At 34.1% G+C, this 27,022-nt stretch overlaps 1 protein-coding gene across 1 annotated transcript; it reads left to right on the forward strand.

Annotated features, from left to right (window-relative positions):
* The first annotated feature begins 516 nt into the window (after positions 1–516).
* On the forward strand, positions 517–27,022 carry ING3 (inhibitor of growth family member 3). The gene is made up of 12 exons (XM_004458467.3): positions 517–729; positions 974–1,045; positions 4,155–4,255; positions 5,752–5,817; positions 15,336–15,432; positions 17,223–17,294; positions 18,300–18,419; positions 18,689–18,846; positions 19,448–19,641; positions 20,664–20,856; positions 22,850–22,888; positions 24,521–27,022. The coding sequence occupies exons 1-12, from the start codon at positions 702–704 to the stop codon at positions 24,635–24,637; spliced, it is 1,257 nt and encodes a 418-aa protein (XP_004458524.1). The 5' UTR covers positions 517–701; the 3' UTR covers positions 24,638–27,022.

Consider the following 27,022-nt stretch of genomic DNA (forward strand, 5'->3'; position numbering starts at 1 on the left):
AATGCTAAATATTCCATTCCATTTTTTCATAGAATCTACACAGAAGCCAACCAGGTGTCCCATTTGCATTTCCAGAAGTGAATACCACGGATAAATTCCAGTAGAGTTCTGTTTTAAACGATTGAAATTGCCCGAACTTTTTTGATTATTCTAGCGTTAGAACCTTCGCTATTGGCTTTAGTACTACTTGAAATCCATGGCTCACAAACGCCGGGACATGAAATCATAGCAGTACGGAACAGGTGAAAAGTTGTGCCTAGTTGTGTCATGCAGAAGCATACAACTCCCGTCATTCCCTGTACAAAAATCAACAAATAAACAGAAGAACCGCACTTCAGATTCTGTTGCGCTCTGTTCGCAATGGCGCCTGGTTTTTGTAGTTTCCAGCCGGAAAACTCTCTGCGTAGCAATTCTTTCTCCGAAGGGAAAAAAACTACACTTCCCACAAAGGCGCGGGGACGGGCACCGGTCGGTCTACGTCATTACTTGAGCCAACCAATGACAGCTCCGGGCGGCAGTGAGGCGAGCGCCGTCAGGCGCCAAAGTGTGTGTGTGTATTTTTTTTTTTTTTTTTTTTTTTTCTGGAGCCGAGCGGGTGCTGCTAGCGGAGGCGCCATATTGAAAGGGACAAAACTCCGGCGACAACGAGTGACACAAATAAACCCCTGGACCCCCTCGTTTCCCCAGCTCTAAGGGCCGCGATGTTGTACCTAGAAGACTATCTGGAGAGTGAGTGCGCGGCGCTGACGGGACTGCCTGTGGGAGTTGCGGGCGGGCGAGAGCGCGAGTGGACGGGCAGGCGGGATGGCGGGAGGGAGGGGGAGGCGGGGGATGTTTCTTTCTCACGGTAACTGGCAGCCTCGCAGTGGGCTGCCGGCTCCCTCGACCCCCCCGACGCACGCACGCACACAGTGACGTAACCGCGTACTTTCGCCGTTTGCCCCGCCTCTCTGACGGACTCTCCCTTTGACAGTGATTGAGCAGCTTCCAATGGACCTGCGAGACCGCTTCACGGAGATGCGCGAGATGGACCTGCAGGTGCAGAGTAAGTCGTGGTGTTTGCTCTTGTTGGCGGCGCGCGTTCAGTTCCGGACGTGCCTGCTATCGCTCCTATCGCCTCCTGATACTTGATTGCCCTGTGGCTCACTCCGTGCATAAAGAGTTGTCAAAAAGAAGGGACAATGCGGGATCTTGCCTCTTCTTTCCATCCCATGCTGCTTTTTCGTGGCTTTTACAAGAGAAGGCATCAGAGCGAGCGAATTCCTTTTTCGAATTGGGGACTATGTGAAACAGTTTCTACACCTTTATTTCTATGAGACTATAAATATACATTTTAATGGAATTTATATTACTATAAATATTTAGAAGATTTTTACTTGAGCTTTCCTGTTATGGAAATTAGATTTCAACATTTATACTTATGTTAAGCATCACTCGATTTAAAATTATCAAGAATGGAAAACAAAGAATGATATTTAGAGACCCTGGTGAACTTGGAATGCCAAATTTGGAAGTGTTGCACATCATAAGATACATTTTCGATGGTCAACAGGATAATGCTTTCTCAATTTGGGTTGGGGAAATAAGATTTTACTGTAAAACGTCTTTTCTGCTTTAATAAAATTTTGGTAGTTAGTGGACTTTTCTTGACTATTACCCAGAGTCATCTTCAGTGAGAGCTTGGGAGTTAGGTGACTTTTTTCCCAAAATTACCTTGCTTTTTCATAAAGCAGAGGTTGTAAGTAGTTAACTCAGGGACCACTGGAGAGTTTGGAAATGGTCTTCAGGGTTTTCTGGAATACACGAACATATAAGTAATATGTTATATATATGAGAAGTTTCTTAGAAGGGTCCATGACTCAGAGAAGGAAGATAAGAAGATAAATACTTAGCACAGAATTATATTTCAAAACAAGAAAATAGCACTTGGTATCAAATTTATGTCAGTCATGCTCAGAAAGAACCTCAAAAGCCTTCCCCAATTTGGAAATGAATATGTGATAGCTGTTCCAACTATGTCATAGAGATACTATGTTAACAATTAAGAATGTGAAGAGAATTATATGATACATAATTAAAATTCATAATCAGTAGAACCTTGTTGACTATATGTCACTCCCTTTGGAGAAATGTAAGTACTCCTTAAATTGTTCAAATAATAGTAATGGCTGGCTATCATGTGGTGTGGCCCTGGAAGATATGTATATTGAACCCATGTATCCCTGCTGTATTCAGGTTGTACATAAAATGTTTCTAGTGCTGCCACGTTTTCTTCTTAGAAAAGTAGGGGTGGAGGAAGATCTGGACTTTGAAGTCTGATCAAGACAAAAGGAGTATCATGGAAAGACATCAGAGCACCAGCTATCCAAGAGTGTTAGAGTTTTGGGTAGCTAAGAACCTGTACATTTCCCTTGCTTCTCTGCCAAAGATAGACACTTCTATATCCACTGTTCATGACTCTACTTCCTTAGCCTCTCAGTTTATTTATGGACATATTAGAAAAGTATTATGGAAGCCACTTTCTGCTATTCAGTGGATTGTATTGTGGAAGTCTGAACTGTAAGTTAATTCTCCAGATTACTCACAGAATCCATTTTAACTTCAATATAATTAAAATACCAAATATTTATTAAAGTATTGTTTTCTGCAGGATTGAGCCCAGGATTGAACTTCAGACTGATCTGAGTTCATTTTAGGGCTTCACTAACTTAGTCATTGACCTGGACCATATTACCACTTCTTAAGTTGTTTTTTGTTTTTTTTAATCCACCTCCCCACCCAGTTGTCTGTTCTCTGTGTCTATTTTGCTGCGTATTCTTCTTTGTCTGCTTCTGTTGTTGTCAGCAGTACGGGAATCTGTGTTTCTTTTTTTGTGTCATCTTGTTGTGTCAGCTCTCCATGTGTGTGGTGCCATTCTTGGACAGGCTGAACTTTCTTTTGCGCTGGGCGCACTCCTTGCATGTTGGGCTCCCTTATGCAGGGGACACCCCTGCGTGGCAGGACACTCTTTTGTGTGCATCAGCACTGCACGTAGCCATCTCCACATGGGACAAGGAGGCCTGGGGTTTGAACTGCAGACCTCCCATATGGTAGATGGATGCCCCAACCACTGGGCCAAGTCCACTTCCCACTTTTTAAGTGTTTTATCATCTGTAAAATGGGAATGATCTGAGGCTTAAAAATAATATAGATAAATTACAAAGTATAGTACCTGATAAGAGGTAGACATTTAATGAAGGGTAGCTATTTTATAATTTTTCATTGTTATTACAAATTTAAAATTTTCTTGTAATTTGGACTTGATATTATTAAAATTACTGTTCTTTTAAACTTGTGTTTTTTGCAATGATTAGAGTTTTCTAAAGTTAGTATTATGGGTAAGCAAAAGAGGCACTTGAATCAAATACGTTTCAGAAATGCTTATTTAAACAAAGGAAAATACCTTTTAAAAAATTAACTGTAGGACTTCTCAGAATGTTTAAAAAGCTGTTATGCACCGAAAATCTCCAAAAGTTTATAGTAAAAAGGATTTCCTCAACTTACATGAACCAGAACCCCTTATATTTACTTATTTTTCCTTTTTTTAACAAACACTGAATGAGATGATTATTACTGGGACATGCTTTGAGAAAAGCTAATCTATAATAAATAATATAGGGTATTAAGTGAATAAATGTACTTACTGTTTTCAGTGTATAAACAAGATGAGATGATGAGGTACTTAATGCCATATAGTAAGAAGTTAAGATCTTTTAATCACTTTTTCTTATTAAAAAGTATGCTGATTATCTAGTGGTGTTTTCAGTGGGCACATGTGACTAATTTATTACCATTAGCTTTTGACCCCAAAGCTGTACTATTAAAGAACCATGGTGTAGACCCTATCTTTTTTCTTGACTCTACCTGGACTATTGAAAAAGGTTTTTAAATAACAATAATAATAAATTGTCAATAGGGAAGATTATAATTTTATTTTAATAAGAAAATCAAAGCATTATATATTTTCATAATCAAAGCATGACATAGTTCAATTACTGGCTAAATGAAAGGAGTGTATATTGTCAGATATTTTCATTCTTTCTCCAAATCAAAACATATATGTTCAGTAGATGAATTTGGTCATCTAAATAGTAAATGTTTCTATTGTATTGTAGATGCAATGGACCAACTGGAACAAAGAGTCAGTGAATTCTTTATGAATGCGAAGAAAAATAAACCTGAGTGGAGAGAAGAACAAATGACATCCATCAAAAAAGTATGTTTAAAACTCTGGATGACATATCAATAAATGTTGTGACCCTCTGAGAATGGTATTTTAAAATTAAATATTTTTCTGGATATCAAAATGAGGGACATTATTAATGGCTTTTTAGAATTTAAATAATTTGTTGTGTTTTAGAGCTTTTAATGTAGAAATTTTTAATCATTGAGACTTTTTGGTAACTTTAGTATTTCAGTAATTAGCGACTTTTATTGAGTTACAGAACTATAAAAAGTACATACTAATTTTTCTTTTAATCTGTTTTATTCTAGCTACAGATAATTAAAATTGCCTTGTCATTAGAATTATAATGCTATCTTCCAGTTTTGGTCACAAACTGGGGTAAAAGTCAGCAGACCACTTCATGTATTACTAGGTACCGGAGTTGGTGGACTCACAGAAGAAAAGAGCCTTTGAGTTGGAAGGATCCTAACTGGTCTTTTAGTTTAAAACTCTAAATTTGAACATGAACTATATCTAGAAACAGACTTGAATTTTGTTCAGGTTTGTAGTACTTAGAGCTCTCTTGCAGAGTAGAGTAGGCAAATCCCAAAGTTTGTCTTAAAGGAATGGTCTGGTTTATTCAAGGATACATTGGAAAGAGCAGCTTATAAGGCTTGGGTTTGGTTATGGCTCTGCCAATTAGTTATATGACTTTGAACAGGTCCTTTAATATTTTTGAATAACAATGCCATCCCCTCATGTCCATCTTCAATTTGAAAATTACAGATTTAGAGTATTTGTATTAATTATTGCATACCATGGAAGGAAGACTGTTTCTTTTAAGGGAAAATAAAAATCAGAATTTGTAACAGACTCAGCTTTGTCTTAGGGAATACCTGGATGCCCAGGTATGTACTTAAGTGTAGATATAACACATGTACACCCCAAGATCACCCTTTAAGTATTAAGTTTTTGGTATAGAGCACCATGGAAATTCATAGAATGCTGCTGCTTTTTTGAAAATAATTTACTTTATACTGAGGAGAAATCTAACATATATTATATGAATTGGAGTTGTATGAACTGATATCTGATTTAAAATGGGAGTTATAGGATAATTGGGAAATAGAAACCTATAGATTAGAAGCTTTTTAATAGTTCATTTTTAAAACCTTTTAAAAGTAGAAAGTGTAAAAGTTCTTTACAGATTAGATAAATCTTAATAAAGATATATATATTTTGGATAAACAACTATTCATTGGTTTACATACCTTTAACTAGGATTTGGAATGCTATTTATTTTTATTTATATCTTTTCAAAGAATTTTGAACATCTCTTTTTAATATTTGGCTTTTGCTCATAATTTCCAATCCTCTCCCATCCCTATCCTATCCTAACTAGGTTTCTATTGCTAATATAGGACTACAGGATATTTTATTACTGATAAGGTCTCATGGAATGATAATAAAAAATACAGTTATATTTCCTGCATATACATATTTTTAAAGTATTAATTTATCCTTGCAATTAAAATGTTTTTATTCAGGATTACTATAAAGCTTTGGAAGATGCAGATGAGAAGGTACAATTGGCAAACCAGATCTATGACTTGGTAAGTAGAACTAGTGTAAATACTGTGCCATAAGTACTTGAATTATGGATTGCATTTTATATTTATTGGCTTAAATGTAATTAGAACAACTGACTAAAACTGAAGTATTGCGCTCTTGATCCCATTTAATTTGAGAGTATGGTGTCTATTTTTTTGGCTCCTTGTGGAAGACAGATTCCTTAATAATAGGTCACAAACCCTTGTTTTTTAGCCAAGTTTACATTGCTCCAGTGAATGGATCTAATATTGGACACTTTCAAAAAGCAAGATTTCATATTTAACTTTATTTTATTAATCCTTATCTTCTTAAGGTAGTGGGTTTATTTGCCTGATAAGTCATTTTGAGATTGTTTCTGTGGTGAAATACACATAGGAGTACTGTGTTGATAAGAATTCATGGTAATAAGATTAAAATGAAGAAGAGAATCACTTGACTAAGTGTTTACTGAAGTGATGTCCATAGATAGTACTCAACCACTGGGTCAGGTGGAAAATGTTTGGGAAACACTAGATTAAACAGAGTTGTATAAAAGATTATTTTTTTGCTTTAGCAGCACTTCTGATAACTTAGGCTCTTATGCTCATAGTTACTCTGGAAAAATTTTCACAAAAGACAATGCCTAAAGAAAGTTAGAGTATACCATAATTTGATATACTTTGGAATGAAAACAACAGAAAAAATTCTTGATTGTTCTAGTTTTGAATTATATCTAGAAACAGAGAAAAAGACACTTCTATTTGAACACAGACTTGTTTAGTAACATTCTTCCTCAGATTTATTGATTGTATGTGCCAATTTTTATTTAGAAACCAATTATCCAGTTTTAAATCATATATCTCACTGGTTCTTTTTTTTTGTTTGTTTCGATTAATTTTGTTATTTTACTACTTTTTGTAACTTTATTAAAAATATTTAATGTATTTAGGAAAAAATATATATAAATAGATATATATGTATGTCCAGCTGTTATTTTTTTAACTGCAGTCTTCACCCACTATGTTCAGGGATTGTACATGGTACAAAAAGTAAATAAATAAATTAGTTATTGTCCTCAAGTTATTTATACATTAGTTGGGAAGTCATGCTCAGAAAGTAAAGTGAAAATTCCTTATAGGGTCATGTTCCATAAGATTAATACAATTGAGAATCATGGAGATTCTGGTAAAAAGCTGAACTTTGCCATGCAGAGTTATTTGTTGATAATTTCTTAACTTGTTAGAGGTGAGTTTTAAATGGAATATATTAAGAAGGTCAGGGGCCTGTAATGGGTTTTATATTGAAGGGAAAACATTTCCTCAGGAATAATGGCATAGGCATAGAATGAGTATAAAAAAGTAGTAAGTTCTTTTAGGGGGATCAGTTACCTAGGCTAGAGAGTGAGGTCATAAAAGATCATTTAATAAATGTAATAAAAAGCAAGAATCCATAATGGATCCTTAGAGAGGTAAGTTCATGTTCTAGCTCAGTCACTTTCCTGAAAGTGTGACTTTAGGAAATAAAATCTTAGAACCTCATTTTCCTAGTCTGCAAAATAACAGGGATTTATGCTTTCTTGAAGGATTTTCATTAATATATATTATATTCTTTGCTTAGCAAATAGTAGGCGCTCACTCCTTTAAAGACTTGCTTTGTCTCATATTCCTACCTGTAATTTTCTTCTTTATGGAAACCACTGCTTCCCTTTCAACCCTGCCAAGTGGAAGCTGCTTTCTCCCATTCCACTAGTATTTCTAGGGCTGCCCCTTCCCTTCTCTTTTCCTTTTCCTTTTCCTATTCCTTTCCCCTCTCCCTATCCTCTTTCCCTTTCCTACTTACTCTAATACTCCATTGCTATTTCCTTCCTCTTTGGGACACTATCTTCAATGTTTTATTATAACGATCATTTATTTAATGGCTTCTAGGTCATTCACCTTCATTAATTGAGAAACTGGCCCTGCTACACAGTTGTTCTTTCTTAAAATCCTAGTTGTCTACTTTAACTTTCTTAAACATTAATTCATTTCAGTCACAACAGACTGGACATGATCAGTGCTTGGAATTGCTCTACCTCTGAAATATCTCCTATATCTATACTCATTTTCTTCTACTTTTCAGCTTTTTTCCATTCACTCTGGACTCTGGACTCTTGAAGTCTTTTCTAACTAGTTCTTTCACATTGTTCTTGTCTTAATTTCCATCACTGGCTTTAAAAATGGCTAGGTAGTGCAGGTAACTAGTACAACTGGAGAAAATCACACACCCATTCAGTTGGTGCCACTACAAATTGATGATCTTCATCCTTACTGGCATCCTTTGCATTTGCCTCTACTTGTTAGTCCTTCAACTTGATTTTGGCCAATTCCTCTTCTGGTTGCTTTCAATGGCTGTTCCAAACCTATGCCACACTTGTCATACAAACACCCCTTCCCTGATCATGTGCCCTTCCTTGCTTTGCATTGAGAATATTCATATTTCATGAAGTGAGAATTTCATGAAATACCCTCACCTATTTAACAATTTTGTAAAATCTAATGTCTTTCTAAAGTTTTACCCTCTTCCCTCTTTATCTCAAAGGATGAGATGTCTTTTTCCTGTTTAAGGACATTCTTTCCAATTTCTTCTTGTTCTCATCTTTTCCCTTGCCCTGAGACTGCTGTATCGTTCAATCTCTTCTTTATTTTTTTTTAAAGATTTATATTTTTTTATTATTTATTTCTTCCCACCTCTTATTTGCACCTGCTGTGTCTCTTCGTCTTCCTTGTTTCTTTAGGAGGCACCGAGAACTGAACCTGGGATCTCCGATGTGGGAGGGAGGTGTCTAATCACTTGAGTCACCTTCATTGTGTCTCTCCTTATGTTTTTCTTCTTGTGTCTCTGGTTGCATCAACTTGTTGCGTCAGCTTGCTGCGCCTGCCATCGCGCCAGCTCGCTGTCTTCTTTAGAAGGCATCAGAAACTGAACCAGGAACCTCCCATGTGGTAGGCGGGAGCCCAGTCCTTTGAGCCACATTCACTTCCTGCCATCTCTTCTTTATCTCAGTCTTCTTTTAAGCGTGCTTAGGTCTTTTTCATCTTTAAAAGGGACCCATTAAGTAAACAAATTAAAAGTCCTGCTGTTGTGATCATATCACTCCGCTATAGCTACATTGTCTTTCTTGAATTTTTTATTCAGTCTCTTAAACACTTCTGCACCTTCTATTTATCCCTAAATCCATCACAACCTGGATGCTATTTACCTCTGAAATTTCAGTTGATAAATTCTTCATTGCTCACTCCACTAGCCACTCTTCAGTCCTTTTTAAACTAACTCAACTGGGAAATTTAATATTATTTTCCTTTTTTATTCTTTGACATTCTTTCTCCTGTATTATCTTGTGATTGCGCTCTCATGCTTCTCCTCTCACCTTTGTGGCCTTCTCCGTCTCTTTCTTGGCTATAGCTCATAATGGTTGGCTCTGTTTTGACCTACACTCTTATTAATTCAGAGCCGCTCACATAGAGATAATTCTTCCCCATTCTGTCCCAGCTCCAGAGGCCCAGGAAGGCCAAATGCCAGAGAGCAAAGAACTATCTGTCAGATGTCCTGCCCTCCCCTGCACACACCACCTAAGTTGAGAAACACTGCCTCCTCTGATATATAAGTTCATCTTGAAAGTTCTTTTCAAACAAGATTTACCATTGTCCCTTCAGCCAAAAAGCATTTATTTTAGAGATCAAAATTTATTGTGATGTATACGGTTTTGGTATTTTAAATTAAATTATCTTACAGTTTATGTTACATTTTAAAAATATTTTCAGTCTCCTTGCTGTCAAAGAGATTCTCTTTTAAAACATGACAAAACATTTATTAAATGCTAAAGCTGACATTACTATGCAAAGTAATAATACTGGATATCAGTTAACTCATTACCAGTAAAGTCTTATTTTATTGCTTTCATATAATTAAAGACTATTAGATCACCTAACCAGCCAGGACTCCTGAGGGTAGGTGAGGCTCTTATACATTTTATACCTTCAGAACCTGACAGTAGGTTAGTTGGATGGTGAATAGGACAAAGGAGATTGTCAAGGTGATGAACTAATCCAGTGTTTCCCAAAGCTTAAGTCATTTGCTCCCCACTTTGTGGTTTTTGCAATATCTGCATACTACCTGTACATCTGTTTACTTAGTAAATTTTTAAATGGAATTTATTTGAGAAAAACTTAATATTAGTAACTTGATAATATTAACATAAATGAAAAACTGGTATCACTTATCATAAATAAATAATTACTAAAATGCTAAAATGAATTACACACCATCCTTGAAATGCTTTTTTTTGTGTGTGCTGCAGCATACTGCCACTTTTCTTGTGGTATTGGAACACATTATGCTTTATATTAAGAAGTTTAGTTCATTAGCCATGCAAGTAATTGCAGTTGAACATAAGGGAATTATTGTCTTGTTTCATAGGGAGGTCACTAAGTGGTTTTATTAGTTAAATTTGTTCTTCTTCCTGAAATGTCAACAGTAAATAAGTGAAAGTCTTTATAAATATAGAAATTAAGGTCCAATAAAATTTGACATTTGAGAGTTTAAACTGCTTTAGAAGTGAGTGGGATGGAACATAATATATGTATAAAACTGTAGTGGTTTTTATTCACAGTAATTTACCCAGTAAACAGTGGTACTTCCATTTATACAGTTTTACAGAGTAGAAGAATATAACTTTCATTCATTCAGCAAATGCTTATAGAGCTCTAGCTATAAGCATCACTGGTGCTAGGTGCACGATGATGACACGGGCAGGGAATGAACAGGCAAGCTATTAAAGATCATTTCAGATTGTGATAAGGGCTGTGAAAGAAATAAACACTGTAAATGAGAGAGTGATTGAGAATTGGTGGAGGATGTTGTCAAGACCATAGTCAGGATGGGTATAGTCTAAGGAGGTGACTTTTGAGGTGGTACTTGAAAGATGAAAAAGAGCCAGCCATGTGAAGAGCTTAGGAAGATGGTGTATGAAGTGCAAAGTCTGAGGCAGAAAAAGACTTGACAGGTTAAACCAGGAAGGAGACCAGTGTGGATGGCCTAAATGAGAGGAAGCAGGCAGGAGTCAACTCATGTAGGGCATTGAAAGGCAGTGGGAGAGGTGTGAGTTTTATTCCAAAAGCAGAAGGAGGCCAGTGAAGCATTTTAAACAAAGGAGTTCAATGAACCCTTAGAGGAGATTGTATGTCTGCCTTTGCTTATCTGTTATAGGTTTATGGCAGTTTTAAGTAAGCATGTATTAATTTACAGACTTTTTAATTTATCAATTTAGTATATAAGTCTGCTTGATTTTATCCCTACATGTTTATATAGCATGTCATTCCATGATTTTTTATTTATTGAAATATTTTACTTTTAAAATGAGCAGAAAACTGTTGATTCTTATGGCCAACACCGTACTGATTACCTTATTTAATAAGAAAGAAATCAGACTGCATAATATCTGCAAAAGAAGAAATTTTGTGGAATTAGGGACCAGTCAAGCAAACTGACAGTTTATTTCAGTAGTTGTTTTAGTGTAATTTGACTCACCCATGCAGCCTATCCTGTTAAAATTATTTTATTCTAGAATCCCGATACTCATAGTCATTAAACTCTTACATGTTTCTCAGCCAGATGTCACTGTCATAAGGATGTATTACATTGCATTACCTAATAAAGTTGATTTATGTATACTCTGACAAAATTTGAGCCTTTACTTAATGCCTGAATGATTTTAGCAGTCTCTTACAGTGCTCCATACCCTTGAACTTGTTTCTCTTTTATATCCTGGACTGTTCCTGAGATGATTATATTTATGCCCACAATTCACCTAAAATTTGAGAATTCTTCATCTGACATTCTAGTTAAATATATTATGGGAATTTTGACCTTTTTATTTGTCCCTTATCGTTATCACCCTCTATAAAGATGATTAGATGTAGTTTATCTGTGAAGGTATCTAGTATTTGATTGAGCCTAAAGTTGGATCAGATTTTCATCTAGTTTGAATATAATTTCAGAGGCATAAAGCATCATTTTCATGACTTACCATCAGAGCAGTAGTTTGCCATCATAGATCCTTTTTGTTCCCCAGTTTGTCCTCCTTATTCACTGTTACCCAGGTCTTTTCACAGATAGAAATATATGTCTATTTCCGATAGATTTCCACTTAGAACCTTAGAGACTGATGGAGTGTTCATTCTGAAAGGACAAGATAGACATCTAAATTTTAGAATTTAACTGTATTGGAAAGCAGTAGATCATACTTTTTGAAACTATATTGAGTTCTGTTCAGGTCCAACACAGCTACATTTTAAATCTGAATATTGGAAAACCAGGAAAGTAAACAGAAATAATAAAGGTGTACAACTCTACACAAAGATGTTAAAGGATGAGGGGAGGTTTCCTAGTTGTTTTTGTTCATTTTTTTGTGCAGAGGGGCCAAGTGTGAACTTAAACGTGTTTATGATTATGGATATATTGACAGGTAATATTGACAGAATTTCTTTTGTCTTTAAAGAGAGCAGGAAAGGGATAATGGATTTAAATTTAAATCAGTTGTGATTTTGGGTTATAGATAAGGAAAATATTTTTGACTAGTGTTTATTGACATTAAGTGGGGAACAAATCAATAATTAGACTTTGGTTAGCCTGCATCAGGAATCTGTGTGGTTAATGGTAAATCACTCTCAATTTGATCAGTATGCTCTTTACTACTTAAACTAATCCTATGGGGCCAGATGTATATGGAGGGGAGGGGTACCTTAGGTACTGGCTTTGATGGGTATTTTCAAGGCCATTAGAGTGATCAGATGGAATAGGTGCTTTTCCCTTTCAAAATCATGTTGAGTAAAGGGAATGCATATTGTAGATTTTCAGTCAAGTTCAGTTTAGCTCTTGCTATGACTGTTTTAAATAAGAAATCCTGCTTTATATCTTAAGTTGAACCTTGTGGTCAACTTACTTTTTAACTTCTAATTTGATCTAGTACAGCAAAGATAAATCAAAGAACAATAATTTTCATTGCCTAATAATTGCTTGTAATCATAATCAGTTCATAATATTTTTCATACACCAGGAGATGGGAAAGAATTAGAAGGCATCTTAGAAAACTATTTACCACAATGTGGTTAAGGCTGCCCTGTCTTTGTTTAATTATGAATTTGGTGTTAAAGTCTTATCCCTTGGGTTCCATTGCCTTGTCTGAGCTATCTAGTATTGGAAATTTCATCATTATTTTGTTCAGGAAACAGTTCTTAAACTCACTTTATGGTTCCAGGAGTTTTGTGTGCAATAAACCTTATTAGTAATATCTTTAGTAAAATGAAGCATTTCATAAATGCATAAATTAGACTGATGGAGTGAGTTAGGGGCATGTGTAAGTGTGACAGAAAAGGTCTTCATCTTACTCTAAACCTACCTTTCCAACTGAAATTCTAATACTCTCCCTCTCTATACTATACATGCCTCTTATACACATACCATACTTTACTTTCTTTTCTTTGAGCATACTCTCCTTACTTTAAAAAAAAATTTCCCCTTTCTCTCCATCTATTTGAATATAATCCATTCTTCACTAACCCACTCATACCTCCTTTGTGTCTGCCACGGTCTGATGTTATATTTTTTCTTTATGTGTTACCTGTAACCTGTTTAGAACTGTTTGTTACACCTAAAGAATATGTTTTTTCAACCTTTCTTATGTGTAAATCTTGATTTTTCAGCTAATTACTGATTCCTATGAAAGCAGGGATTCTCTCCTATTTTTTCTTTCCCTTTAACCCAGTGCCAAGCACAAAATAAGAACTCAACATTTAGCAGTGGTATAATTGTAGATAAGAAAGGGACTGGAATATTTATTGCATTAAATGGTCTTGGAATATAATTTTTTTTTTATCATTTCCCTTGAGATTAAATTTTGACAATGAAAGAGAGATTCTTCAATAACTGAGGTCTGTGTTCATACTTTATTATTGGAAGGGAGGTTCCACTAAAGGATGCTCAATTACCTGCAGGTTCTTTGAATAGGAACGCAATAATATGTGACGCTACAGAATTTAAAATATTCTAATTTCACCTTCTGCCCAGCTCTGAAAGGGGACTTTTGTGTGAAGATGGAGGAAAACCTAGTGGTCAAATTATTGAAAAATCACAAACCAGCACTGCAGTGATTGCTGTTAACGTACAAAATATAAATATTAGGTTCATGCTATTTTTTCAACTTGTTATATTAATCTGAGTTAAAAGTCACTTGGTTCCCACATGCAGAGGTTCAAGAGGGCAAAGTTAGGTAAAAATGGTGAAACACAGTTTATTTCAAATAGATCAAAGATACATTTTGTTTCTGTAATGCATTAGCTATAGGACTTCGGATATGTTAATTAACTCCTCTGAGCCTTAGTTTCTTTATTTAAAAAATGGAAACAGTTAATAACCTATCTCAAAAGATTAGAATGCGGGCTAGAAAATGTAGGACCTTTAACACAGCAAGCACATCATACAGCCTCTTCACAGGCATCTAACACATATAAGTTCTCTTTTATAGCTTCTCTCCCCTTCTCCCTCATTTTTGATGCACATTATTTAATGGAAAGTCATATTTAAATTTTTTGCTCCATGCTGTATCATAGCACATTTTGACATTTGTAAGAGTTATTCCTATTATAACAGTGATCAATGGGAAATAGGGAAATTAGACTGAAAAGGATATAGTTAATAATATAACATGAATATTTTTCAAAGAATTAGTGTTTATTTTCTTCAAAGTAGTAAATGTTAAAAAGTGTTGAAGAATATTTAATATTAGCTAGAATATACTAAGGCATTGTTGCTAGTTTGAGGAATCATATAATTTTCTGAAACCAGTCAGTAGATTCTAGATGAATGAGAAAATAAAATTTTACCACCTAAAACACGGGCAATTGTTTTTCAATAAAACCATTTAAACCAGGCTCTTTGGGAAATAGAGTTTTCTGCTAAAGACTCCTTTTGCTTCAACCTTTTATATAAATGTTTTCAAGTATAATTGTCCACTTTCCTGCCTTAGAGAAATGTATATATGGAATATAGTAGCCTCTTTGTTGGTAGAATGAGGATCTTTTATTCATGGTTCTAAAGAACATTTATTACCAAATGGCAGTTTGGGTGGCCATATTAAATAGGAGGAGATTACGCTAAAATTAATCACAAGGTAATATTATGAAGTTACCAACTCTCCTGCTTCTCCCCCATCCTCAAAATCCTAATATCAGTTTTAAATTCCTGCTGCTTCCATAAATGGAGTATAGGACCTTTTCTAATAAATTGGGGATTCTGGTTTCTTAAAATTTATTGAAGAGACTTGGGAGATTATATATCCTGGCACCCTCACTTTATAGATTAAAAACCTAAAGTGTAGATTAATTGACTTGCTCAAGAATACTAAGTGGATTCACTAAAAGAAACAAAGACTTAGATTTCCTTATTAAACTGACACTTTAACAGTGTCCCAAATTTTGGTGGTTATCTTTGATCTTCTTTGAAACAGGTAGATCGACACTTGAGAAAGCTGGATCAGGAACTGGCTAAGTTTAAAATGGAGCTGGAAGCTGATAATGCTGGAATTACAGAAATATTAGAGAGGCGTAAGTAAAATTTAAACTTTCCATCAATATTGGACAGTACTTGTACAACATCAAATCACGGAGGAGATGCTTGTCCACAGAGACTTCTCAGGTCCTGCCTGTCAGTAGATGGAGGCACCCCAGGTTAGATAACTTGGAACCTAGCAGTTGGAACTGTTGGGGGCATGGATACTGAGAGAGATAATATAGGGTACCATCTATTCAGTCTTTATGAAAATAACATTAAGTCATTCCATTTAAATATCTATGTATGCTACTAAGATGCTTGGTGAAAACAAGGATGTAAAGAAATAGAGCCATCTGTAAGCAAGTTAACCTTCTCTTATTAAATGTATTGACCTAGCCCTGCCTATTTATGCACTTAATCTTTGAGAAAGGCCACTATTTTTCCTTTGTTGTAAGAACTGCCTTAGGACTTTTCCTCAACATCCTTTATGTATGCACACACATGCACACAGGGAAAAAGATTCTAATTGGGTCCACAACCCTTCCTTTTTGCCTCAAAGAAGTTTTTCCTAAACTTTCCCTTATCAACAAGAAGCCATTTAGTATTTCCTTATAAGGTTCAATTTGATCTCCTGTTACACATTATCCTTATCACTTCTTGGGTTTAATTCAGGAGGTTTCTCAAAAATGGAGGCATGAGCTCTCTTTCTTTAACTAATTTAACATTTCCTCACCCTAAATATGACAGTGTACATACAAGTAGATAGTACGGTGCTAGGTACAGAGTAGACACCCACAAAATGTTAGTTGAAACAAATCAATATTATGGTAAATTTCTACTAGAATTTAATAAGTTTCAAATATCTTCTTTCTTGGTGCGTTTCAACAGCAGGTACATGTACATGTTTATACACAGATGAAAGGTTTCTTTATAGCACTAGGTCCTATATCTTTCTGTTTGTATGCACTAGAATCAACTAGCAAAGAGGCCAGCAACAGATCCATCTTGGTATCTATAGTTTTATTTTTGTATTCAAAAGTAGAGCTGTCATTTTGATGATAATCTAACTTATTTATGACACTTTTATTCCAGGAGAACCCTAAAAAAAACTAAGAACAACAAATATTTAAAGAAAAAGTAAAATATTCAATAGTTGCTTTGAAATGTTGGTAATAACTGTGAATAACTGTAATTCATGCCTATTCAGTACTGCAGGAAGATTAATAAAGCATCCTCTCTAAGGACACAGACATATGAAATGAAATTGAATCAAGTTATAAAAATTGCTTCACCCTGTGCCCTGCCATAATTTCATCTCAAGGGATCAAAGATAAACCCAGAAAATTTCCTTTGGAAGTATTTTAAAGCTTGGCAGTAGAAGTAGAGATTTTATTCCTCACTTTTTCCAAGGAAAATCCCTAACTTGTTTTAGGAAGTTTTTATTATCATGTGTGATTTTAATAATCAAAGAATCTTCTTTCCTACATAGAGTTACAGCCCCACGGCCTAGAACCTTAGGATCTCCCATGACAAGTTCTTAAACTCAGTAAAACTAGGTTGAATTTTTCAGCTTTTACCATAATGGGCTAATAATGTCTATTCATCCATTTTTAGGCTTTTTTTATACTTAAAGTTAATATTGGGAAATAGATGAGTTATTGTTTAAAGATGATAGCTCAGGGTGAAATTGGCAGTGGTGACCTTCCAGCATGTCTGGCTCAAACTGTAATATTGGAGCTTGCCAGTACTATTTAGAGTAGAGGAACACAGTACCTGTATTGGTTGACATGTAAAATTCTGTGATGATATTTCATGGTGGTGTATCTCTATGACTTTTTTTTAGGATCTTTGGAATTAGATACTCCTTCGCAGCCAGTGAATAATCACCATGCTCATTCTCATACTCCAGTGGAAAGTAAGTTTGGTTTAGTGCAGCTAAAATTTTAAATGTAATTAGAAACTCAATATATTACAGGTATATTTTCTTTCATTAGCTGTACACAACCTATTGAGAAACAAATATCCTTCCCTTCCTTTTTCTGTGGGATATACTTTTCATTGCAATTACTGACAGACTTCTCTTTGGGAAATGTGTACTTGATTCAGGAGCAGTTAATCTATTTTCTCTGGAACTGACAGCGGCATGAAATCCCTATGTGCAGATTCCCTCCCTACCTGATTCTTTCTAGGGAGTGTTGCAACCATGCTAGACAATAAACTTATAGGTGGTAAGCCCTTTATCTTTTTTACCCTTGCTTCTTCAATGCTTTGCTGCTCTTTGACATTTAATAAGGTCTCAACTGGTTGGTGAGTTAATGAGTAAACAAATGGTTAGTCAGATGGGTGAATAGGTAGGTAATTGTATCAGTGCATTTTTTGGCAGATCAATTTGAGAGGGAAAAATGGGTCAGTTAAAAACTATTTTGAATTCTAGGTAATGTTTTTTTTTTTGTTATTTTTTTTTGTCTTTACTTTTTTAATGTTACATTAAAAAAATATGAGGTCCCCATATACCCTCACCCCACTCCCCGTCCCATAACAACAACCTCCTCAATCATCATGAGACATTCACCACACCTGGTGAATACGTCTCTGAGCACCGCTGCACCCCATGGTCAATGGTCCACAATGTTTTGAAACCAAATTCTCTTCACATTATATGTGAAACCACGGTATGTGATGGGTTATCTTCAGTACTTTGATACTGAAGATTTTTACATGTTCTGAGCTTTCTCCTCTGAATAAAACGTGGCAACAGAGAGTTCTACTGCTAGTCCTGCCTTCTGAGAACACATAATGTTCTGTATTCCAAGAGGAGCCCAGATCATGGACATGTGGGTTTATAACTGACTGGAAGTACTATGTCTTCTTGATAGTGTTCTAAAATTTTAAAATATGTTAATTCTTTATCTTTATACAGAAAGGAAGTATAACCCAACTTCTCACCATACAACAACAGATCATATTCCTGAAAAGAAATTTAAATCTGAAGCTCTTCTTTCTACCCTTACATCAGATGCCTCTAAAGAAAATACCCTAGGTAATGTTATTTTCTTGAATATGATTGTTTGCTTTTTTTGTTTGTGTTGCAATAAGAGAAAATGAAAGCATTTAGGATTAATAAATAAGGCAGTTTCTTTACCTGATTAAAAGTCTATAGAAGGAGAAGGAAAAATTTGATACATTATTCAGTCTACTAACTTTACCGTGGCATAGCATTAATTTAATAATTATGTATGTGCTAGTAAGTACTCTATTTTAAATTCATTATTCTCTCCAACTGTTTTTATTTCCTTTAATTCTACATAGGATGCCGAAATAATAATTCCTCAGCCTCTTCCAACAATGCTTACAATGTGAACTCCTCCCAACCTCTGGCATCCTATAACATTGGCTCATTATCTTCAGGAACTGGTGCAGGGGCAATTACCATGGCAGCAGCTCAAGCCGTTCAAGCTACAGCTCAGGTAAAAAGTAAAGGTCTGGAAACAATGTTCTGTTTTGTTTGGGTTATTGAAAGACCCTAATAGAAACAACTAGATGGGAACAAATAGAGTTCTTTTACTTTGTATAGTTTCATTTTTAAATCATAGCTCTATGATAACTGACATTTTATTTGATGAAATGAATATGCAGGATTTACCTAACTGATAATGAAAAGTAAAAAAAAATAGATTCATATACTCATGCAAACTCCTTCCCAGAAAAATTGCTTATGGTGCCTGTGTTCTTGGCTGTAATCCACAGTACATGCTGGGACAGTGCTCTGATTCCTTTACTAGTTCTAGGGCTTTTTCTGTAGTCTTAGAACTTAGGATGCCTTGAGTTTGTCCACTTCTGTACAGTTTTTCTGCATTCCAAATTAAGAAGTTACCCATCTCTTACTTTATTAACTTTGTAAAAAATAATTTTAAATTTTTCATATAAAATAGATTAAATTATAATGATGAACAATAATGGTTTAAACAAAATAAATTAATACTGGGTAAACCAAAATAATACTGTAATATGTAAGACTTGATAAAATTATGTATTTATGTATGTTAATACTGTCAATGATTATTTAAGATGAAGGAGGGACGGAGAACGTCAAGTTTAAAAGCCAGTTACGAAGCATTTAAAAATAATGACTTTCAGCTGGGAAAAGAATTTTCAATGCCCAGAGAAACAACTGGCTATTCATCATCTTCAGCACTCATGACTACATTAACACAGAATGCCAGTTCATCAGCAGCCGACTCACGGAGTGGTAGAAAGAGCAAGTAAGTTTTATTACTACAATAGCTCTGTACTTTTACTAAGCACTCAGTCTACTTGGCATCTCAGCAAGGCTTACGTATTTTAAACAACAGCAGGAGAGGATAAGCTTTGGAGAGGTGGGAAGAATGAAGTTTTCATCTCCATTACAATACTCAGAAGGGCTAAAATCTTAAAAAAAGGGTTAAAGTTATTTTATTTTTTCCAGAGTCTTAGATTGACTTTGCTATTAAGTAATCTCTGTTACTTTCCTTTGTAAACTATTTTGTAAAACTGTTTCATTTATAACCCCTTACTTTTACATGTGCTTCAAGGTAAACACCTCATAATTAACTGCATCATGATTTATTTTTAAATGTATTTTATTTTCTGTGAGTAAATCCATTTTAAAAATCAATGTAGAATAACCACAGAAGTGCTACACATCTTAAAAGTGAATTCATCTTCATGACTCCCAAGTTTAATATAACTGCTTACAATAAATTTCTATATTTTTAACACTTAATTAGCTTTTAGGTCCTGGTAAATTCTTTTTGAATTTTAACACTCTTTGTCCCCTGTTCTGCACAAGGTAGGTATTCACACATTGGTTGATGGTCATGATCATTTTCATCAAATGCTTTTGTGTTTTTGTATTTTAGATTTTTATGAAGAGTATTTGGTTTACTTAAAAATGTGAAGAATGTATGTCGGGTAGCCATAATTAATATTAATTCTTAAAAGTAGTATCTACAATGAAGTCATTGAAAAGTAGAAACTTTGTTTAAAAAAATATTTTAAAAACTTTGAAACTTCTTTAAAATAATTTTCTTTTAAATACCTTTATTCTCCAAAAAACAAAAATCTTAATAAAAATAAACCTGATGAAAAAATGTTTTTAAATCTGTTCATCAGATTACTTTAACTTAATGCTGAACATTAATTTATATATTTGATGTCATTACATTTCATTACACTTATTTTATAGGAGTTATTCTTTTAACTTCTTTGAATGATGAGCACATAAAACTGATATTATTTTTTTCAGAAATAACAACAAATCTTCAAGCCAGCAGTCATCATCTTCCTCTTCCTCTTCTTCCTTATCTTCGTGTTCATCATCATCAACTGTTGTACAGGAAATTTCTCAACAGACAACAGTTGTACCGGAATCTGATTCAAACAGTCAAGTTGATTGGACTTATGACCCAAATGAACCACGATATTGCATTTGTAATCAGGTAAAAGTCTATGTCTATAAAAGCATATTCTGATTAAACTAGAAAAAGAGAACTGTTTCATTTAAAAAGAACTATTTTTATCCAGGTTCAAATAGCCTTACCTTTTTTGCACCTCTTTCTTCTCCTTATAAAAGGACATGTTTACTACAAGTACAAAAAAATAAAAATAAAATGATTGTTAATCATAATCTCAGCGCCCAGAGATAAGCTATAATTAAACATTTTAATGTACTACAAGTATATGCCACGTGCATATGCATGCACACACACATATGTATACATAAACACATACGTATAAGAGTGTGTGTGAGTTTGACAGTTGGAAAATATGAGATATACCAAGTTATACTTTTTCACAACCTTTTTTCACCAAATTATATATACCAAACATGTTTTTTCTTTTATCTGATAGCCATCTATTATTTTAGTGGCTTTAATTTTTTTAAAATTGCATTATGATAGTCATATCTATTTTGTGTATCTTATTTCCTAGGATAACTAGGTCAATAATATTTGATTCAGACTGCCAAAATACCTCCAGAAATTTAAGAGCAGGGAGCATATAGAGCTCAAGTGGTTGAGCGCCTGCTTCCTGTGTATGAGGTCCCGGGTTCAATCCCCAGTACCTCCTAAAAACAAAACAAACAAATGAAAAAAAACAACTCTCACTGGGGAGCAGAGGTCCTGAATTCAATCCCCAGTACCTCCTAAGGAAAAAAAAAAATTTATGAGATTGCCCATTTTCCTAAACCCTATCTAACATTGAATATTATTCTCTTCCAAACTGTGTACTAACTTGATAGTTTTGTATGACATCATTTTCATTTATAATATTAAGATTGAATCTTGAGTTTTTTTTGGTTATTTTTATTCTTTTATAAATTGACTCCTAATGGTCTGAGTTTTCTATTGTCTTTTCATGTATATGTAATTATTTTGCTTGGTTTTCTTTTTTAATTCATCCTAAAATTTTAATTTCATATAGTTATGACTGTCAGTCTCTTTCTTTGTCAAAGTCTACCATGGATTATATGCTTAGAAAGGCTTCCTTTTTACCCTTCTCTGTTGATAAAGATGTCTTGTATATTCTTCTAGTTTTAATGTTTTTTTCTTTTTCTTCGTAAGGTTCAGTTTCTTACATTTACATATTAAATCTATCTGTTATTGTTTAATGGTGTGAGTTGCCAATCTAAATTTTAAAAATTACAGTTTGCTAGTTATTCTTCTATCACCTGGTAAACATTTTTCATTATCAATGGTTAAGAAAAATAATTCTCTGAATTTCCTAGCAATAAAAGTAGCTTACCTACTAGAGAACAAAATCAAAATTGCCCTAATTTCCCCCTCTGTAATATTGAAAACCAGAAAATAATTGAATATTCTGTAGAGCTTTGAGGGAAAAAAATCTGAGTGTCTCCAAAAATTGATACCCAAAAAAGTTGTTATTCTTTAGCCTAGAACCGTATAAAGAGAGTCTCACTTCTTATACAGGGAATCATAAAGTATGCTTTTTTAGTTAGCCCTACCTGAAAAATTACTCAACCTCAGAACTTAATTGAGTTCAAAACTTAGAAAGTTGTGCTATAAAGGGCTGGTGGTGAGCAGCAAAAGAAAAATGAGAAAGGATAAATAATAAGAATTTAGAAGTTTCAATGAAATGGACTGTTTACTACAAAAATATAAATGACCTAAAATGATCCAAGAAAAAGCAAAAACCTTAAATAGGTAAATAACCAAGAAGAAAATTTTTAAAAATTTAAAAGGTACCACTCACAAACGTTAACTTCTGTGTCTAGGGGTTTATAGAGCAAGTTCATCTTCCTTCCCTTCACCATCTCTGACCCCCAAAAACTCTTTTAGAAAAAAGCTATGTAGGTATTGTATATTTGGTATATTTCCCTCTATTTTCTAACAGTATCATAAAACAGTAACTTTGGATTTAGATATATTGTTGTATAGCTATAGTAAAAATACTTAATTTTCTTTTTATTAGGTATCCTATGGTGAGATGGTAGGATGTGATAACCAAGATGTAAGTATTAAAAGTTTCCTAATTGAGCATTAAAAAAATGATAGGTTGTTGTCCCTGGAATGAATTTTATTTACTGTCTCTCAATCTAAGAAAACAGTCTTCCCATTATGTAATTTTGAGACATATTATTGATAGCCTTAAAAATTCAACCACATTTATTAATAGGTGCCGTAGTAATGCTAGAATATTCCTCTCCAAAATCAGGTAATGCCCTTAATGTGTTTCCTATTTTAATTTTTAAAGCTATTTTTATGATTTTGTGGGCAGGTTCTTCAAAAATTATTATGTTGTATGAAAATTAGAACCACTCTCCTTCCCCTTTGATGAAGAGTAGTGTTTACTAGATTCTAGTTGGTTTATCACATTAAAGAATTGGAACTTTAAAACAGTATAATTCTTTCAGGAGCATGATACTAAACTGAATGGTGGGAATGTTGATCTAGTGAGAGATTATTTTCTTCCCATTAGTATAAGATTTCCTACTATACTCTTTAAAGGTGTGGGCTGATGAACGATATTCCTGATATAAAAAATAAAACAGGTTTGAAAGGAAGGAATTCCTATTTCTATTTTAGGAGGCTTATTTTTAGTTAGAGATATGTTTTTATTGAATGCTGAGTATTTGTTTTGGTCTTGTAGTTTTGACTCCCTCCGTTTTATACCACTGAGGCCCCCTTTGTCTTTTTTTACTACATTAAAAACAATACTGAATTCTACAGAAGTATTAATCAATAATGTCAGAATCCTAACATTATTAATAAGAGTTTTAAATATGTAAAACATTCTGAAAATTGAGGAGGTTTGTTTTGACGCATTAGCATTAAAAATTTGTACTTGCCCTGACCCCAGAGGTACCAACAACGTGGTCTATGCATAGGGGAAAGAACCGCCTTCCTCTTCCCTCTCCAGATCACTTGTGGGCTTTTTGTGTTTATTACAAAACAGCTATTTGCCCTGCCATTTCAACAGTACAACTGTAAGCTGTCTGCCTGGAGAGTTAGTAAAAATGAAGAGAGATTTCTGTGAATACCAGTGTCAAATGCTTATTCCTATCATTCCCAACTGTACTCTTTTGAGTCCTAAGATTTTCTGTGGAAATGTACACCTACTTAATATGTTGTAGAGTAGAATACTTTTTTCTGTATCTCTAGGGATACAGGGATTCTGTATCTCCAGAAAGGAAACCAAGACATCCCTTAAGTCTTTAATTATAGTTAGCTTATTCTACTCACAATAGAGTAAATAAGGCTAACTATTAAACATAACATTTATCTTCAATCTAAGAGACCTATCTCACTTCTTTTTGTCCTTGAAAGTTAGCAACCAGCTTATTCTTCAAGTTAATGAAAATTAGTGTAGTTTATTGCATTGTTAAAACTTGGGGGCTAGATGACATGAACTTCAGAGTTATTAAGGATATTTAATTTTTCTGTGCATCTATTTCCTCATTTATGAAACTTCTTACTTGTAATAAATGATCTCTTCCATCATCTCATAGATCGAAAAATTCTGATTCTATCAGTCTAATTAATATTAAATGGAATCTTCAATCTACTGGGCATATTCTGATATACTTCCTAATCTTGAGAGGCACTAAAAACTTTTTTTTCTTTTTGCAATTTTGCTTTCCAGTGCCCTATAGAATGGTTCCATTATGGATGTGTTGGATTGACAGAAGCACCAAAAGGAAAATGGTACTGTCCACAGTGCACTGCTGCAATGAAGAGAAGAGGTAGTCGACACAAATAAAGGTGGTCATTTCATTTGAGGATGGGAAAAAACCTTCAGTTAAACATTTTATATAGGACATTAAAAAGGAAGAAAAGAGAAAGAAGAAACAATACATTTTCAGGCAACCACTTAAAGGATTTCCATAGACAATCCTATAAGATCTTGAACTATAAATTTTATGGGTTGTATTTTAATAATGTAAGTAAATTATTTATGCACCCCTGGTGTGCTATGACTATTATTCCAGTTAGCCTTGATTATTTCAGTGGCCAACATATGCAGACATTTGTACTCCTCAACCATTTTCTCAAAGTAATGGGCATTCTATAATTTAGACTTCAAAGAATTCCAACAATGAAGATTTTAAAAAAAAGTATTTTATATTCGACAGGTATATTCTGCTGCATGTACTGTACTCCAGAGCTGTTACGTTACACTGTACATAAATGGTTGCAAAAAAAGTCAGTGCTTCTAAAAAGAATTTAAGATAATGGTTTTTAAGATGCCTTTATAATAAGCTTTGTTTCTTTGTGAAACTAAATTCAGCAGGCTGAAAACAATGGTTCCTGTAATAAAGTGGGCTGGTGTCCTCTAGAGTACCTGGGTACATAAACAGAAACTCCTGTAGGTAAAAACTAATTTGTGCCATTAGTCTTTATATGTTTCTGCATCCAAATAGAGTGCAGTTCATAAGGGTGGGGGTGGGGGATGAAGGGAAAAGGGTGTTAAAGTGATACATTTTTATACCAAATGTGTTTATTTTTTTGTGCAAGTAATCCTTAAAATTGGAATTGTACTAGGTGTTAAAATAAAGTTTTTAAAAAATTGCTTGTATTTATACTTTGCACACTTAAATAATGAAAATTACTTAATTCCAATTAACTTCCAATTTTCATAATCTAAAAAGTACAGAGGCCCAGGACCACAGAATGCTGTGTAGGCTATGGTTTCTTTAATAATGTTTGGAATTTATGATATGAAAATAAGGGACAGACATTTTTAATGTAAATTTGATGCAAATGTATTTTTATAGGAAATCTCTGTCTTTTCTTTCAAAGTCTAAGGGACATGAAAGAAGTCTAATTGCAACAGATAAAAAGAAAATAATGGTTGTGGATGTTTTGACTGGAGGCAGTGTGGCCAAATTAAATAAAGAGACCCCCGGATTGGATTTAAAATTCAGCTCTATTTTTTATTCTACCACATCCTGGTATAACAGTTAATTCAAATTTTGTATCACTCTGGACCTTATTAAATCAGGGTGATGATGGCTACAGGATGTCTGTAAAGTATTTCTGAGGTTTTATTCTATAGGTGCTATTTAAATTATAAATTTTGCATAGTGGAAATTTTATTTAAGGTATATCAAAATCTGGTTGGTTGTAAAATCCTTAAAAGCTTTTTATATTCACTTCATCATATTTCTTATGTACTGAAACTTATTGGGTCCATTAGATTTCTGGTTTAATTAAAACCTCTAATGAACCTCTCAGAACTTCTTCAGAAAATGTTGTAAAATCTATGCAATGCTACCCAAGAGGTATGAATTAGCTAGGGGATTTCAGAGGTCTCTTCCAGCTTCGATTTCTGCAATTCTAAGCTGCTGCAGTCTGATTTTATTACTGTGTCATCCCATAACAGTAAGTTAGGTTCATTTGTGGGTACTCATGGTATTCAGTAATTTCATGAAGATTTTATAAACCTTTAAGAAGTAATATATAACCTAGTATTCAGTTAACATATTGGCATGTTGCCTAGAGATGCTGAATTGTATCATTTGCCTCCTCTAATGATATATTTGTGACTTTTGCAAACTCATTCATTTTATAGGAATTAGTCAAAGGAAGAAGCCTTATGTACAGTTGTATGTTAAGAGAAAGTTCCCTGTCTGAGTCAGGAACATCCCTATTTCCAGCTGCTACAGCCGATTTCAGTGTGTGAATTCCATTTCTTACCAAATTACTAAGAAAACATTTGGAAAAGGCTTAAATTCAAACATTGGATACTTTATGAAGTATGTATAAAGAAGTAACCCAAAACTTTGTGATTATTTAATAGTGGGTGGAACCTGTATAATATCTGAGATATAAATAATGGGCCAAATATGGAACTACCTCATCCAAAAAAACGAACAAGCATATATATATATCCAACTATTAATCCTCATTGTGACATTACACCATGGGATAAAGGGGCATAATGAGTATTTTGACTATTATAAAATACACATTCAAAATCTTTGTTGTACAACATTCATGTAAACAATTGGTGGCACAAGAAAATCCAAGTGTGGATTCACAGTTTATAGGTGGTGAAAACTGAGGCCTTACTGCTGTGGAGTGTTTATTAAGATGTTAATGGTGACACGTTTGAAGCAATAAATGGCTTAATTAAATGCCTAAA

This window comes from Dasypus novemcinctus, chromosome 5 (assembly GCF_030445035.2).
Source record: "Dasypus novemcinctus isolate mDasNov1 chromosome 5, mDasNov1.1.hap2, whole genome shotgun sequence".
Taxonomy (NCBI): Eukaryota; Metazoa; Chordata; class Mammalia; order Cingulata; family Dasypodidae; genus Dasypus; species Dasypus novemcinctus.

Coding starts and splice junctions, on each gene's coding strand:
- ING3 (XM_004458467.3), top strand. CDS start 702: ATGTTGTACCTAGAAGACTATCTGGAGA. Junction 5,818..15,335: donor CAAACCAGATCTATGACTTG/GTAAGTAGAACT, acceptor TCTTTGAAACAG/GTAGATCGACACTTGAGAAA. Junction 17,295..18,299: donor TTCTCATACTCCAGTGGAAA/GTAAGTTTGGTT, acceptor ATCTTTATACAG/AAAGGAAGTATAACCCAACT.